Here is a 13,253-nt window from a genome sequence, read left to right as displayed (position 1 = left end):
TAACCCCCAGACCGGAAAATGTATGATGTTATTTGCCATGCAGTTGTTCTCACCCCGGTAAGCCTAGACTGACTTCAAATTGATTAAGGAAAAAGAAATCTATAAAAGCTCAACATGTCATACAAAAAGATGCATATAAGACTTTTTTCTCTTTTATTTTTTTTTCTTATGAAAGCTGCTTTGGTAACAACATAGTCACGACATCGCTCAATCTCCTTTACTTAGCCTGGGTGCTGAAGGGGACTCCTTCCTGTCATCTCAATGGCGTTTTTTTATTTATTTCTTCCTTCTGCCTCTAAAATCTAAATGAATGGATCTAGTTACACCAGAGTGGGCTGTGTTTGCGTTCCGCAGTAGAGCTGTCTCCACATCAGATGCAACGTGCTGTTTGTCATAAAGATGTCCGCGCTGTGAAAGACAGTGCTATTGTACTGAGGGCTGATAGAGTGGAGACCTTGGATGCTGAGCCGACTGCATTGGGGCCTGAAAAGGTATGGAAAGAACAAGGCTGTTATTCTATTTGCTGAGGGGGAAAAAACAGAAGTTTTTTTCATTTCATTCCCCAACCATTCCAGTGGACATGACTTTTCTAGGATGTCTGGATATATTATTAGTCTTCTGACTTCACCAAAATGCACAAACTCATTTGATTGGATGTCTATTAGTCAATGTGTTCCACATCATTTAAAGTGGAGTGCTGGAGAGCCACACAGCCTTTTCAAGCATGACCAATAATGACGGGGTGGGAAATGGGGATATAGGGAATAGGAAAATACTGTTTTCATTTATTCCCATTATTCTATAATTTGATACAGTCAGCTGAGAATGCATCACACTCACACATTATATACACAGAATATTCTTTTTTTATCAATTATTTTGTTAAAATAATACAAACTATATATGCAATGTGTTTCAATCATCACATTATTCATTGATATAATTTAACCATTCAAGAAAAAATAAATAAACTAAAGCTGAAAAAAGCTCTCAAGACAATTTGTTGTCATTTTTGCTCTTGATGTTTTTTTGCTTTCAGATTCTTCATCCATTGCAATGGATAGAAAAAACAACCAATTATAATCAAAGACAATTTTTACCAATGATTTGTGGGAGCATTTAGAGTAGAAATCCTCCATGACAATATTGTTTTGTGTGTCTGGAACATAATTGGGTTGTGAATGGGTTAATGGTCTGCCTCTCCAGCTGGCTTTAGTAATTATGAGCTGCAAACATTCATTTCAAAAAATGCTTGAGACATATTACTGGAGCAGCACAATGATACATTAAAAAGATTTTGAATAAATTGCTCAACTTATCAAGCAATGCTTACATTTTGGTGTCACTTAGAGGCCATAATTAAACAAATGTCACATGTAGCACTTTATTTTCCCACTCTCTCTCTTCCTTTGGAGATGATGATAGCTAATCTGTTCTGGCAAGACAGCAGCAGGGGAGTGGATTATTCAGCTCACCCACGAGGGAGGCACTAACTAGCTCTCCACTGACCTGGTATCCTTGGGATGGTGATCTGCCTGCTACTGCTGCCTTCCCCTCCCTCTCCAAATGGCTTTATCTGGATGATATAATCCTCATCAGTGGGCAAGGAGAGCTCTACAGAGGTCGTGTTGGTTTCCATGACATTGGGGCGGCTATGTAGATTCTTCTTGTACAGCACCTAGAGACAAATGATGTGAGAGTAGTCAAGCACATACGCAATAGCAACAAACAACAACAATTTTCTGATAAAACCAAAAGACTGATTGCTTACTTTGTAACCAGTGACCTCTGACTCATTCTCAAGGGCTTTGACCTGTTCCCAGTTTAATATAATCTTTGAGTTTGACGTGTTCCACATCACTTTAACCGGTGGCTGACTGGGTGCTGAGAGCAGAAAAAACACATTATTCCACTCAAAGAAAAGCTGAATAGTACCAGAAAGTGACTGGTAGTTATAATTAGATCTGATACTTACGCGGTTTTTTGGTGGTAACATTGGCCGTGGTGCTAGGAGGCCCCGTTCCAGCAGTGTTATAAGCCCTCACTGAGATGTAATATGTGGTGCTGCCTTTCACCCCGCGGATAATAGTAGACGTTTGATTTCCTACAGTCTTTTGCACACTGGCCGTGTCTTCCTTTTCACTTCTACTCCAGTACCTCAGCTGAAAAGCAACAGGGCAGAACAACAGATGTGAACACAGAAACCACGGCAGACACCTTAAAAGCTTTCTGTTACACCCTGTCAATGAAGTGCAAACTGTAAAAAGGGGGATGTGAAGTCAACTGGATAGAAGATGTGAACTGGGCTGAAAACAAGTTTTAGCAGGATGTCATCTCGTGTACTATTGCTCACCGTGAGTTATGTGCTTCAGTTGTGCTTATTCACAGCCGTGACAGCGATGCTGGTGTTGTTTTCACTTTGTGAGTCTGTGTGTGTAGTTGAGATCATAATGAAGGGCAATATTGAAAATCGGGATGGTTTGTGCAAGTGCACCTGTAGTGGGGGGTAGGAAGTTGGGAAGGGGCCATTGATACATTTTTTTTTGTTTTGGCGTCGCGGCTGGTGTGATCCTATCAGCAAATTGCTCTCTAGCCAGAAGTTTTCTGGTAAAGGGGTGGCCAACTATGCAAAAAGGAAAAAAAATAATAAGAAAAAGAATCCTCAAAAATCCTCTGGCATCAACCTCTACTCATAACAGATTTTCTTTGTCACCCCGCTTGTCAGGGCTGAAATAGCTGGCACGCTTGACAGCACAAATATAATTTGTCTTTCCTCACAGGAATGGTTTGCTCAGACCCTGCTCCTCTGTTGACTTTGAGTGGTCAACAATTTATAATTCTGGCACTTTATGCAACCCTTGGATGAAAACAGCGCCTTTGTTCACATCTTGGATTTCAATAATGAGCGGAATTAAACTGACAAGAACTAACTGAGCGCAAAGCCAGCATCTGAAACTGCTTTGTTGTTTGGATTAGAAGCTAAACGCTCTATTCCTTAGAGTATTGCATCAGTACGCTAATCAGGGTGGTTACAGTACTTAGGTAAACAACAAGAGGAACACAACTAAACCCACAGCCATGGGAAGGCTGGACCATTATGCATGCAGTAAGCTATTATCTTATATGCCCAAGGTGCATGAGACTGAAACACTTATCAATAATAGAAGAGAACAAGATTCAACAGCATTTGATGCGATGTGCTTGCAAACTCACACACAAATTTGCATCCAATGGGAGAACACACAGACAAGGTATTTAATCGTAGCTCACCTCGTAGCCCAGGACTCTTTTTTTGCTGGCATTCCAGGGCAGAGCTTTCCACAAAACTTCAATCTCGGATGCAGAGAGGCTTTTGGCACGGACCCTGGTGGGAGCTCGGCCAGGCTCTAGAGTTAATGTATAAAGACTCTGAATGATTTTAGAAGTAACACACTGAGCTTTGATGACCCCTCAAAGCGGGAACATCAAAACTGTTTCTTTAATCCAAGCAACAGAAGGAAGAAAATATTGGGAAGACGTCTGCAAGTGCTGATAGAAGAACGTTGGCTGCAAGATCACTGCTGCCACTGTTCATACCCTGGATGACTCTAGTCATGTACTCTTGCATTTAAAGTGTCTGAGCAATGAGAGCTACTCCATTATATGTTATTTATGATATGAAATCACACGCACCTTCCTCAGCAGAGTAGATAGTAGTAACAGGACCAAACGGCCCTTCCCCCTCATTGTTGTAAACCCCGACCTTCACATGGAATGGCGAGAAGGGCTGGATGCTCTCATTTTTAAAGACGTATCTGGATGTTTCAGGAGACGGTACGGCGGCCTGCATCCATCCTGTGGCACCATGGGGTCGAAAAGCCACGACGTAGCCGAAACCCGGTCCATTCTGCAGCTCCTCTGGAACCGGCTGCAGGGGAAAAAAACTCAGTTCAAACACTTTGCCTAATTTTAGTACATTTTTGTGTTTGAATTTCTTTTTTCTAGTATTAATCATCTCAATTCACCAATTAGTTAAAGTTGTACTCCATAAGAATTGAGATACAGTATGTTGTTTCTAGCGGCATCTTTGGCAGTAAGATGTAAATGCAGGTGAGCCTGTTCTTGCAGAGCCCTCCATCTTGTCATGTTCACGATCAGTATGTGTGTTGACTATTTAAAAAAACATTTTTTTTTCTCTTTTGTAAACTTTATTGAAACACATTCACCTCCCTATTACACTTCTGTCCATTCTACAAGCCTGACTCAGAAGTTGAGATTCCCAATTTCCGATTACAAGTGAATGCAGCATAACCTTTAGTGACGATCTGGGCCGTCAAACCAACCACTGTCACTAACATGGCGGCTTATTTACATCTAGCCGACGGATGTCGCCACAGACACAGATATTGTAATACTCTAATGAAAGCGCTTCGCTCTCATTAGTGGGTCATATGGTCACCATTGTTTTAACTCAACCTAATAATTAAATAGATGAAAATCTTATGTACAACTTTAATGAACTAACTTTGTAATTCCTTAAGTATAACACATTTTGAAAACTAGAGACTAAACACCAAGAAGGAATACAATGCTTTCATGCCATTTTTGAGGTGATGGCTTTGCCTCGAATATAACATGCTGTACACAAAAGATATATTAATGGACACATCCATCCAGTACTGAACACTTAGCATGATACCATAAACTCAGCTGTTGTCCAGACTGAGACCATGCCTCATACATTTATAGCTGCAGACTTCATTCTAGTCGATAAACTCAGCCTTTTCACTCTCGTCAACTAATAAATTCATGCTCATTTATAAAAAAACTTTATTTATTATTTCTGCTTCGGCACTGTGAGATATCACACTCAATATGGCTGTTTTGGTGAGCCCCTGAATTTTTTATAATGAGTATAATTTAAGTATGATTGTGTTTTTTCAAAAGCTTTCAATGCAGTGGACCATACTATTCTTGATAAGTTATCGAATTATAGCTTAAATCAAAATCATGTGGCTCTCAAATTGTATTGATGATCAGAAACAATTTATAAAAGTCAATGGATGAACTTTTATGATGTTATTTTATTTGTGGTGTCCCACAGGGTTCAATTCTGGGACCCATCGTGTTCCTCATCAATATTAAATTGTTTCCATTTTTGCTGATGATACTAGATTGTTTCTCTCACATAGACATTGTCCTACAGTTCTTTCTACATAACCTAATTTGAATTTTGTTTAAATGTAAATAAATCTAATTTCCAGTATTGTCTGGGCTGCAACTAATTACACCAACCTTATTAAGCTGTAAAAGAGACATGCAAGATTTAGTAGTAACACCAAGCAGCGCTATTCGTGATTTGAATGTTTGTTGTATTTCCATACATGTAACAAAATCCACTAATTAATGTGTATATTGTGGATGTCTTTCTCCCATTAATTGACACTTCTTATGTTTATTGTTGGCACATGTGTTTTTTTTCTATTTTAATTAGTATGTTGTATGTTGTTTCAATATTATTTTATGATTTTATTGTGTTTCATTACATGTGCCACTAAACTAAGACTTCCACTGTTGTGCCACACTGAACAAAATATTTATTATTATGTGTTTTTTTGCACTTCTGCCATCCTTGGGAAAAAAGCAAGCCCCCTCACACACACAGGTAACACATTCAACTTGGAGGCACATGGCAAATTAAACACTGCACCCCTGCTGTTATGTCCAAAGAAAATTGCCTCAGGAATTTTCGGGGCTGAGGTGAAACTGTGGCTTTGTTGAGCAGAAGTTAGACTTTAATTGAACTCTTGCATATTGAAACATCCACACTGATCCTGTAAAAAGTTTCACAGCGGGTGCTAATGATTTTGAGCAGCCTGAATAAATATAAGCTTTTTGGAGCTTGACTGATATGCCGAGGCTTTGTAGGAAGGAAATAGAAAGAAAGACAGAAAAAAAGAAAGAAAGAAAGACGGACAGGGAAAACAGTTTGAAAAAAAGTTGGGACTTCGAAAGAACCATTGAGTTTAATTATCTTATTGAAACCTCAAAAGCATTTGTCTCTCCCCCAGGGTGACAGCAGCAGTTATTGCCTCTCTGTTCTTAAAAATGAAATGCCATACATTAAGCCGTTCAACTGTTATTAATGAAACAGAGGCCCAGATCCACAGAGAGTAATGACGTCTGGCTCCCTCCTCCATGGGTGAGGGGGTCTTGAGCAAGCTTGCTTACCTCCCATGTGATGACTAATTCGGAGCGACTGCCACCGCCTCCACTCACATTAGCTGGTGTGACCTTCGGAGCTGGAAGAAGAAGACGGATCAGCTTAGCCATGTTGACTTTGCACAACGCTGAGAAGGCACATGTAAATCATTTTCCATGCTGCTCCAAAACAGCAGAGAGACGTTACTTTGAGACATATTTAAACTTCAGCCTGCAGAAATCCAGTAAGATATAAGCAATCTTCTCACAGCTGAGTCGTGTTTGCAGACATCGCCAGCCTGTGATGCTTTTTATATCAAGAAATACCAAAGGGGCAAAACACAAAGACACACAAAGGATCTTAACTCAGTAAATCCAGCTGTCTACATTGTTGACTGGTGCTTTTTCAAGAGATGATTTGTCTTTTTTTTCTCAAGGTTCAAACTGAATATGATTTCAATATCTTGTAGCACAGAACCGACACCACATCTGCATTTTGATATGTTCCAAAAATGTATGAAATTTTTTCTTTTGTTTGACCGACTAGGCAATATGCTTACCAAGAGTTAGATGAGAAGATTGATACCACTCTTATATATGTACAACAAATAAGCTACAGGTAGGAGAGTAAACTTTGCAAAGAGTAGATCTTAACAGAGGTTACACAATTTGCCTACCAGTCCCTAAAAAGCTCACAAATGTACACCTTATGTTTGTTTGACCTGTACTGAACAAGAAGCTTATGTTCTAGAAGTAGTTTACAACTTGTCGATTTCACACTTCAGTTTTTGTACGGATTAAAAAACACAAAATATAACTACTGAGCTTAAGAAGTTTTGTTACTGGGGATAGTCCAGCAAGGGGTTTCAAGTATATATTCTATGCTTAGCATCTCTGGCTGTATCTTCATATTCAACGAATAGACATGAGAGGAGCATCAAGTTTTTAATCAACTATTCCTTTGATAAAATTAAGACATTACATAAATCACAATTATATTGGAAAGTAAAACAAAGAAACATTTTTTTGAATGAGGCATAAGGAAAGTTTTGCAGTACATACAGGTCCCTTTTGTCCTTGCTTGTTTAGATGGCTTGCTGGGCTCGCCGGTCCCGATGGTGTTGCTTGCCAGGACTCGAAACTCATACTCCACCCAAGGGCTCAGGTCTATTACTGTAGCTGTCAGCCTATGGCCCCCCACCACCTCAGGAACTGGTAAAAAACACACAGTGCCCCATTCAGTATAAAAAAACATGTGTATGTGTGTGTTTTCCATGTGTGTGTGTGTGTGTGTGTGTGTGTGTGTGTGCGTGCGCGCTCATGTGCGTGTCGGCTTAGCATCAGCAGCAGAATGTCCTCCAGGCTGACAGGCCTTTGTAGGACTCCACCACAGGTGTATAGGACAGGTGAGGTGTAATCCCTCACAAGGACACACAATGCAAACACTAACTAAAAAATAGGAGACAACAGAAGAATCACACATAAATAAATACAATATTGTGGAGAGATTTCTTTATCTGTCGAGTAAGGATGTTGCTGGATTTATAGTGAAGCATCAAAATCACAGTGATGCACGAAATATAGAAAAAAGAGAGATGATTCCACTAGAAATGACAAAAAGTCAATTTCTTCTGTTACCTTACCTTACCTGCAAGGTCGTAATGTAGTTCTGTTTCAAATATATGATCCTGATGTGCTAAATAAATGAGTTCAGTAAAACTATCTTAGAACAAAGTGTCCTTAATTCACAAAAATATCAATAGAACAAGGTATACAGTATGGCATAAATGCACATTATACCAATCATGCGTGAATGCTGAGCCCCATTAAAGAGGATGTGGGAGAAAATTACACCAGTGCTATCACTTAACTACCCTATCAAATTACAGCCTTGGAAAACGAGCTACATCATCAGTATGAGATCCACGTTTCAGGATTCCCAGGAGTACGATAAAGTGGCGGTCAATGGTCATGCTGCAATTGCGTACCATTTGAAGCTGGGGTAAAAATTACATCTCCAATATTCTCACAGGCGAGGCAGAATGAAGAGTGGCCCCCTCCATGTGATTGGAGGAGGCCACGGCTGGTTGGAGAGAGCTTACCTGTGGTGACAGCCTGCCACCCGAGGGAAAATGGTGTCCTGGCCTGGATGGTGTATGCCGTAATTGGACTGTGATTATCGGGACCAGGCCTCCAGGACAGAGAGGCTGTAGTATCAGTGATTTCTTCTACATTGATGCTGGTAGGGGGCCCCGGGGGACCTGATAGAAGGAATAGCCAGGCAGGAAAGAGGGGAGAAAGACAGAGAAACAGACGGAGGAAGAGGGGCGAGGGGGGAGGAAATGTAAATCCGGAAAGAGATGGGAAGATGGTGGAGAGAGTTGTTTTAGCACCTGCAGCTACTGAAGTGAAGTCCCTGAAACCTTTGGGAGCTATTTGGTATAATTAGACGGTAAATTTCCTTTAAACCTTGAAGAGGGATATTTCTATTTGCCTCCCTTTTTATGCCATTTCTTCATCAGTGAGGCACAAGCAGTCACCATAAACATTAATCACGAACAAACTTGTCCTTCTTCACCAGTAGACACATGATAAATGAATTGTTTTCAAGCATTAAAAACTGGTTATCTGAGCCAAAATTAAAACAAATGTATGTATATATATGTAACCAAAAACAAACATCTTAACTGTAGCTCCTAACTTGCTGATTTAGGAATAACTGTTAAAACAAATGGGCATGTCACTTCTAATTTTAGGATTCAACATATTTGGTCTAAAAGTATTTCACAGAGTGTTTTAAACTAAACTCAGCTCCTGAATCTGAAAAGCTGGATGTAGTCAAGAAGACTCCTTAGTAATTTAGAGCAAATCATAAACAGTCCAAATTGGCTGCTGCCAGCAAACTGCCTTGTAATCACATCAGCCTTTTGGAAACCTTTAATGATAGTGCTTTTATTTAATGCACATATTTTCCCACACTTCTTTTTATGCTTTTGCAGTTATCTCAACTCTGAAATTTCCTTTAATGATGTCCTTCCTTTCTTGCACAAGTTAGGTAGGAAGTAACAATGTCCAAATTAAGCTTCATCGACCATTAGTTGTATTTGTTAACCCCACTAGATGGCGGTCTCGGTTTAAAGAAGAACCAAGAATCAAGAATTACCAATTCAGTGTGCTTTCGACTCTTTGTTGAACACAAAGCGCCATGTAGTGGGCTTAGAAAGTAAGAAAACGGTTCATGAAGCTCTATTTGGCTATCACAAGCAAGAAGTAAAAGCTGTCCTTGCATCCAGTTTGGTTTACGTTTGTTTTTGCCATGGTTATAATGGTCTGAAACTACGAGGCTTCTTACTTGGATACCAGCTTATTGTAAACAAATTGCCACGTGTAAGACGCTGACAATCAGCTACACATACTGTATACTTGACTAGTCAGTAGCATAGATCATGTTGTTTCATGTTAAAGTTACATGTATTTTTTATCAGGAAGTCATTGACAGAGACCCCAAACAGGCAAGCACAGTTTCATGAAACATGACATCATCCATAGCAACAGGGTCATCCCAGCCCTTTCTCCTAGTCAAGACTTCTCACAGTTTCTTAGTAGAAGTTGGTTTCAGCAGCGTTGTGCAGATGTTTTAAAAGAGTACTCGTAAAAAGAACTCCTTAAGTCCTCCTACTGGTAAGATCAAAGGTTTTGTGAATACTGGTCCAGGTCAGGGGTCATTTTGAATAAAAACACTTTAATTCAAACAAAGGTGAAAACAAATTGGAACATTGTGGCTCACCTCTGACAACCAAGTCAACAGCAATGGAAATACTGTCCACCTTCGTCTGCACGGCACACGTGTACTTCCCTGCATGCCTCAGCTGGATATTTCGAATCATAATGTCTCCTGCCGAATGCTGCTGTCATTCAACACATGCACACACACACGCACACACACACACACAAACACACACACACAAACACACACACACACACACACGCACACACAGTTCCATAAGCAACTGTAAGCCTCCAGCTATTGTAATTCAAGAACAATACTGACTTCCCAGCCACATGGGAACAACCCAGCTGAACAGAAAGCTCATTCTCATGTATGTGTATCTTGAAAAATAAATTCACAATTCCTCATGCAGCTTTTCTTTCCATATTATCAAAGAGGATACGGATTTACCACCATGCCTTTATTTTATCACTATAATTACAGAAATGTACTTGCTCAAATTGCTTGATTTTGGAATAGAGCAGTTTCAGTTAAGGAGCAGCCTAATGGCTAGTCTTTAAGGGAACCTTTTATTTCATCTCTAATTGCAATCCCCACTCCTACATTATCATTTCATCAGAGCCGAGCCGAGCCAGTTCTTTAATAAATTGGACTTGCTGAAACATTTGGCACGATGGCAGTAAGAACTCTATGGAGTGGCTGGTAGCTTAATCAATGTAAGTGTAGATGTACAGCAATTTATTAGTGAGAGGAGACTGTAAATTATGACATCAGAAGCACCTAAATTATAGCAGAACCAGGAAAGACACCTCGGTGCTGTATTCTTTTTCTCTATGCCTGCAGTTTTTAAAGGAGCCTTGACTTTTCTTTAGGGAAAAAAAGCCTTTGTATCACATGCTGAGATGTAAGCTGTGAACCTTTTAAAGTATACAAACTGAAACTGGTTGCAGGGTGTGTATGTAAATTTCCTTTTAAAATAAACCACAGGCAGCAATTTTCTGCCTATAAATAATACACTTGATACAAACATTCCCTCTGCACTGCGGCTGAATTTATTATGACCCTGCTAAAAGAAGAAAAGGTATTATATTGATGTACCAATGAATCTTTTGTCACCTCTTGACCTTTATTCAATGAAATCTCTGAAGGGGCTGAACAATAAATCAGTGTCTTTTATGTCGCAGGAGAGCACAGCCCCGCTAATAATATAAGCATTCTTCAACAAACCACAATATGGTTTCTTATGCTGCATTCATGTGGACTCGGTACAGTAGAAATGAGTTCCCGACTGGGAAGGTCAGCAAAAATGATGGTACACAACTAGCTGAGATGACGTCATATTCGCAGAAAAATGGCGGAAGAAAGAAAATGTTGAGTTGATAGTAAGATGTTTTATTAATTCACGTATTGCAAATAAATGTTTTGCTCACATGTAATTTGTAATACGGTAACAGGTTTCATCTGCTAGTTGCTGTCCACGTAGAGTGAATACTAGAAAAGTCATATATTAGCATTACCCTGAACATGTCAGGTAAAGCAATATTTTAATGGTTTTAGGGAATGTAGTGTTGCAGCAACACATCAAGAACAAAGTCGCTGATATAAAGCGTCAAACTGTTTCAGCATACTTGGATTGTAACATGACAAAAACTGGAAACAGCTATCAATGTGTTGCAACACTGAGCTGAACACTGAGATCTTCTTTGTAGCATCCATGTTGTTTTCCTATTACAACGTAAAGCTCACAAACACACTGAAGGAAGAACAACTTCCCAAATTGGTAAATGGGACCATCTAAGGGGCACCTGAATGCACCATTAATTATTCATTATGGATTTCCGGGTGATCAGAAAAACATGGTGTAGAAGCTGGGGAATGGATGGTTTTCTGAACAACGTCATTGTTGAATGAATGAAAGCTTATGAGGAGATTATCATGATATGCTCCATGAAATCGCAAAAGTAATGCATGGAAAATGCTCGATTTACCAAGATAGAAATCTTTTAGTCAATACAGAATTAATTTACATGGAGCAACCTGGTCAGAGTTCTGGATTTTAATAAGGCGATGCATATCCTGTTTAAAGGTAAGGGAGGTCACACTGTTTTAGTTTTTCAGGCTCTATTTAAGTCATCATTCAAATTTTCAGTGTGGAACTTGGTGCCAGCTGATAGAGGTACAGATGTATAATTATTATGATTATAATATCTCAGAGGAAAAAAAAAATCAATTAGTTGCACAGAGTCTCTTTTCATGATCCCGTGTGGCTGATGAATACATAATTCTGAAGATGCATAGGCCTACCAAATCCTTTATTGACACAGTTTCATATGAGCGAAGCTTGCCTATAAACACCTCAGGTATATAATGAGGTTTGGCACATTAATACCATCTCAGCTACATTTTGATGGTGGCGACTGTGGCTCAGAGGCGGAGTGGGTCGTCCTCCATTCGAGAGATTAGCGGTTCGATCCCCGTCCACATGTCAAAGTGTCCTTGGGCAATACACTGAACCCTGAATTGCTCCCCGTGCTGCGCATGGGTGTGTAAATGTGGTGTGAATGGTTGCATTAGATGGTATGTAGATGTCCACTCCCATCAGTGTGAATGTCTTTGTGAACGGGTGAATGTGACAAACACTGTGAAAGCGCCTTGAATGGTCAGAGGACTAGAAAGGCGCTATATAAGTACAAGTCCATTTACCATTTACAAGATACAGCATTACTAATGAAGTAGCGTCTATGCTCTTAATTTAATACATGCTAACGTTAATTTTGGTATGCCAACATTACTTTCATTTAGTTGCACTAACATTACTTGTATGTTGTTATGCTAATATTACTTTAATTTTACTTTTATTCTCTTCTCTAACATTTCTTTCATTTAGTTGCGCTGACATTATGTTGTTATGCTAATATTACTATAATTTTCTTGTTACTTTTATTTTCTAAAGCTAACATTAATTTAACTTTGCTAAGCTAACATTATTTAATTTTGCTAAGCAAACATTACTTATATTTTGTAACGCTAATGTTACTTTCATTAAGTCATGCTAACATTACTCATGGGGGAGCCTGTGTGCTTAGCTGTGCCGCCCGACAGTTTGAGACTCACACGAGATCTAACTTTGTGTAGTCTTGGTTATACTGTATATCGCTACTATTATCCGCTGTTTCTCACTGGAATTCCTTGTGTCCTGTTAGCTTGGTAGATCTGACGATGTATATCAAAGTGTGGAGTGTATTAAAAAATTTAAAGAAAAAAATGCAAGGATGAGCCACTGTCACATCAACAATAACTGTATTGGTTTTGAGCAAGTTCGTCCATTTCTAAATAGTGAAAA

The 13,253-nt window shown here is 39.4% G+C and overlaps 1 protein-coding gene across 1 annotated transcript in view; it reads right to left on the bottom strand.

Annotated features, from left to right (window-relative positions):
- Nucleotides 1-391: 391 nt before the first annotated feature.
- cntn4 (contactin 4) overlaps nt 392-13,253 on the bottom strand; it is a gene marked incomplete at both ends in the record, with an annotated part of 169,059 nt that continues 156,197 nt past the window's right edge. Inside the window, 10 exons of the mRNA XM_083939368.1 lie at nt 392-483; nt 1,510-1,678; nt 1,772-1,884; nt 1,976-2,162; nt 3,271-3,386; nt 3,673-3,907; nt 6,211-6,281; nt 7,243-7,392; nt 8,283-8,441; nt 9,968-10,088. Of these exons, the coding sequence (XP_083795494.1) occupies nt 392-483; nt 1,510-1,678; nt 1,772-1,884; nt 1,976-2,162; nt 3,271-3,386; nt 3,673-3,907; nt 6,211-6,281; nt 7,243-7,392; nt 8,283-8,441; nt 9,968-10,088 (1,413 nt within the window). The remainder of the gene's footprint in view (nt 484-1,509; nt 1,679-1,771; nt 1,885-1,975; nt 2,163-3,270; nt 3,387-3,672; nt 3,908-6,210; nt 6,282-7,242; nt 7,393-8,282; nt 8,442-9,967; nt 10,089-13,253) is intronic.

Source organism: Echiichthys vipera, assembly GCF_963691815.1.
Source record: "Echiichthys vipera genome assembly, chromosome: X".
In the NCBI taxonomy this organism is placed as follows: Eukaryota; Metazoa; Chordata; class Actinopteri; order Perciformes; family Trachinidae; genus Echiichthys; species Echiichthys vipera.
Note: the sequence above shows the minus strand (reverse complement) of the source record. Positions and strands in the feature narration are given on the sequence as shown.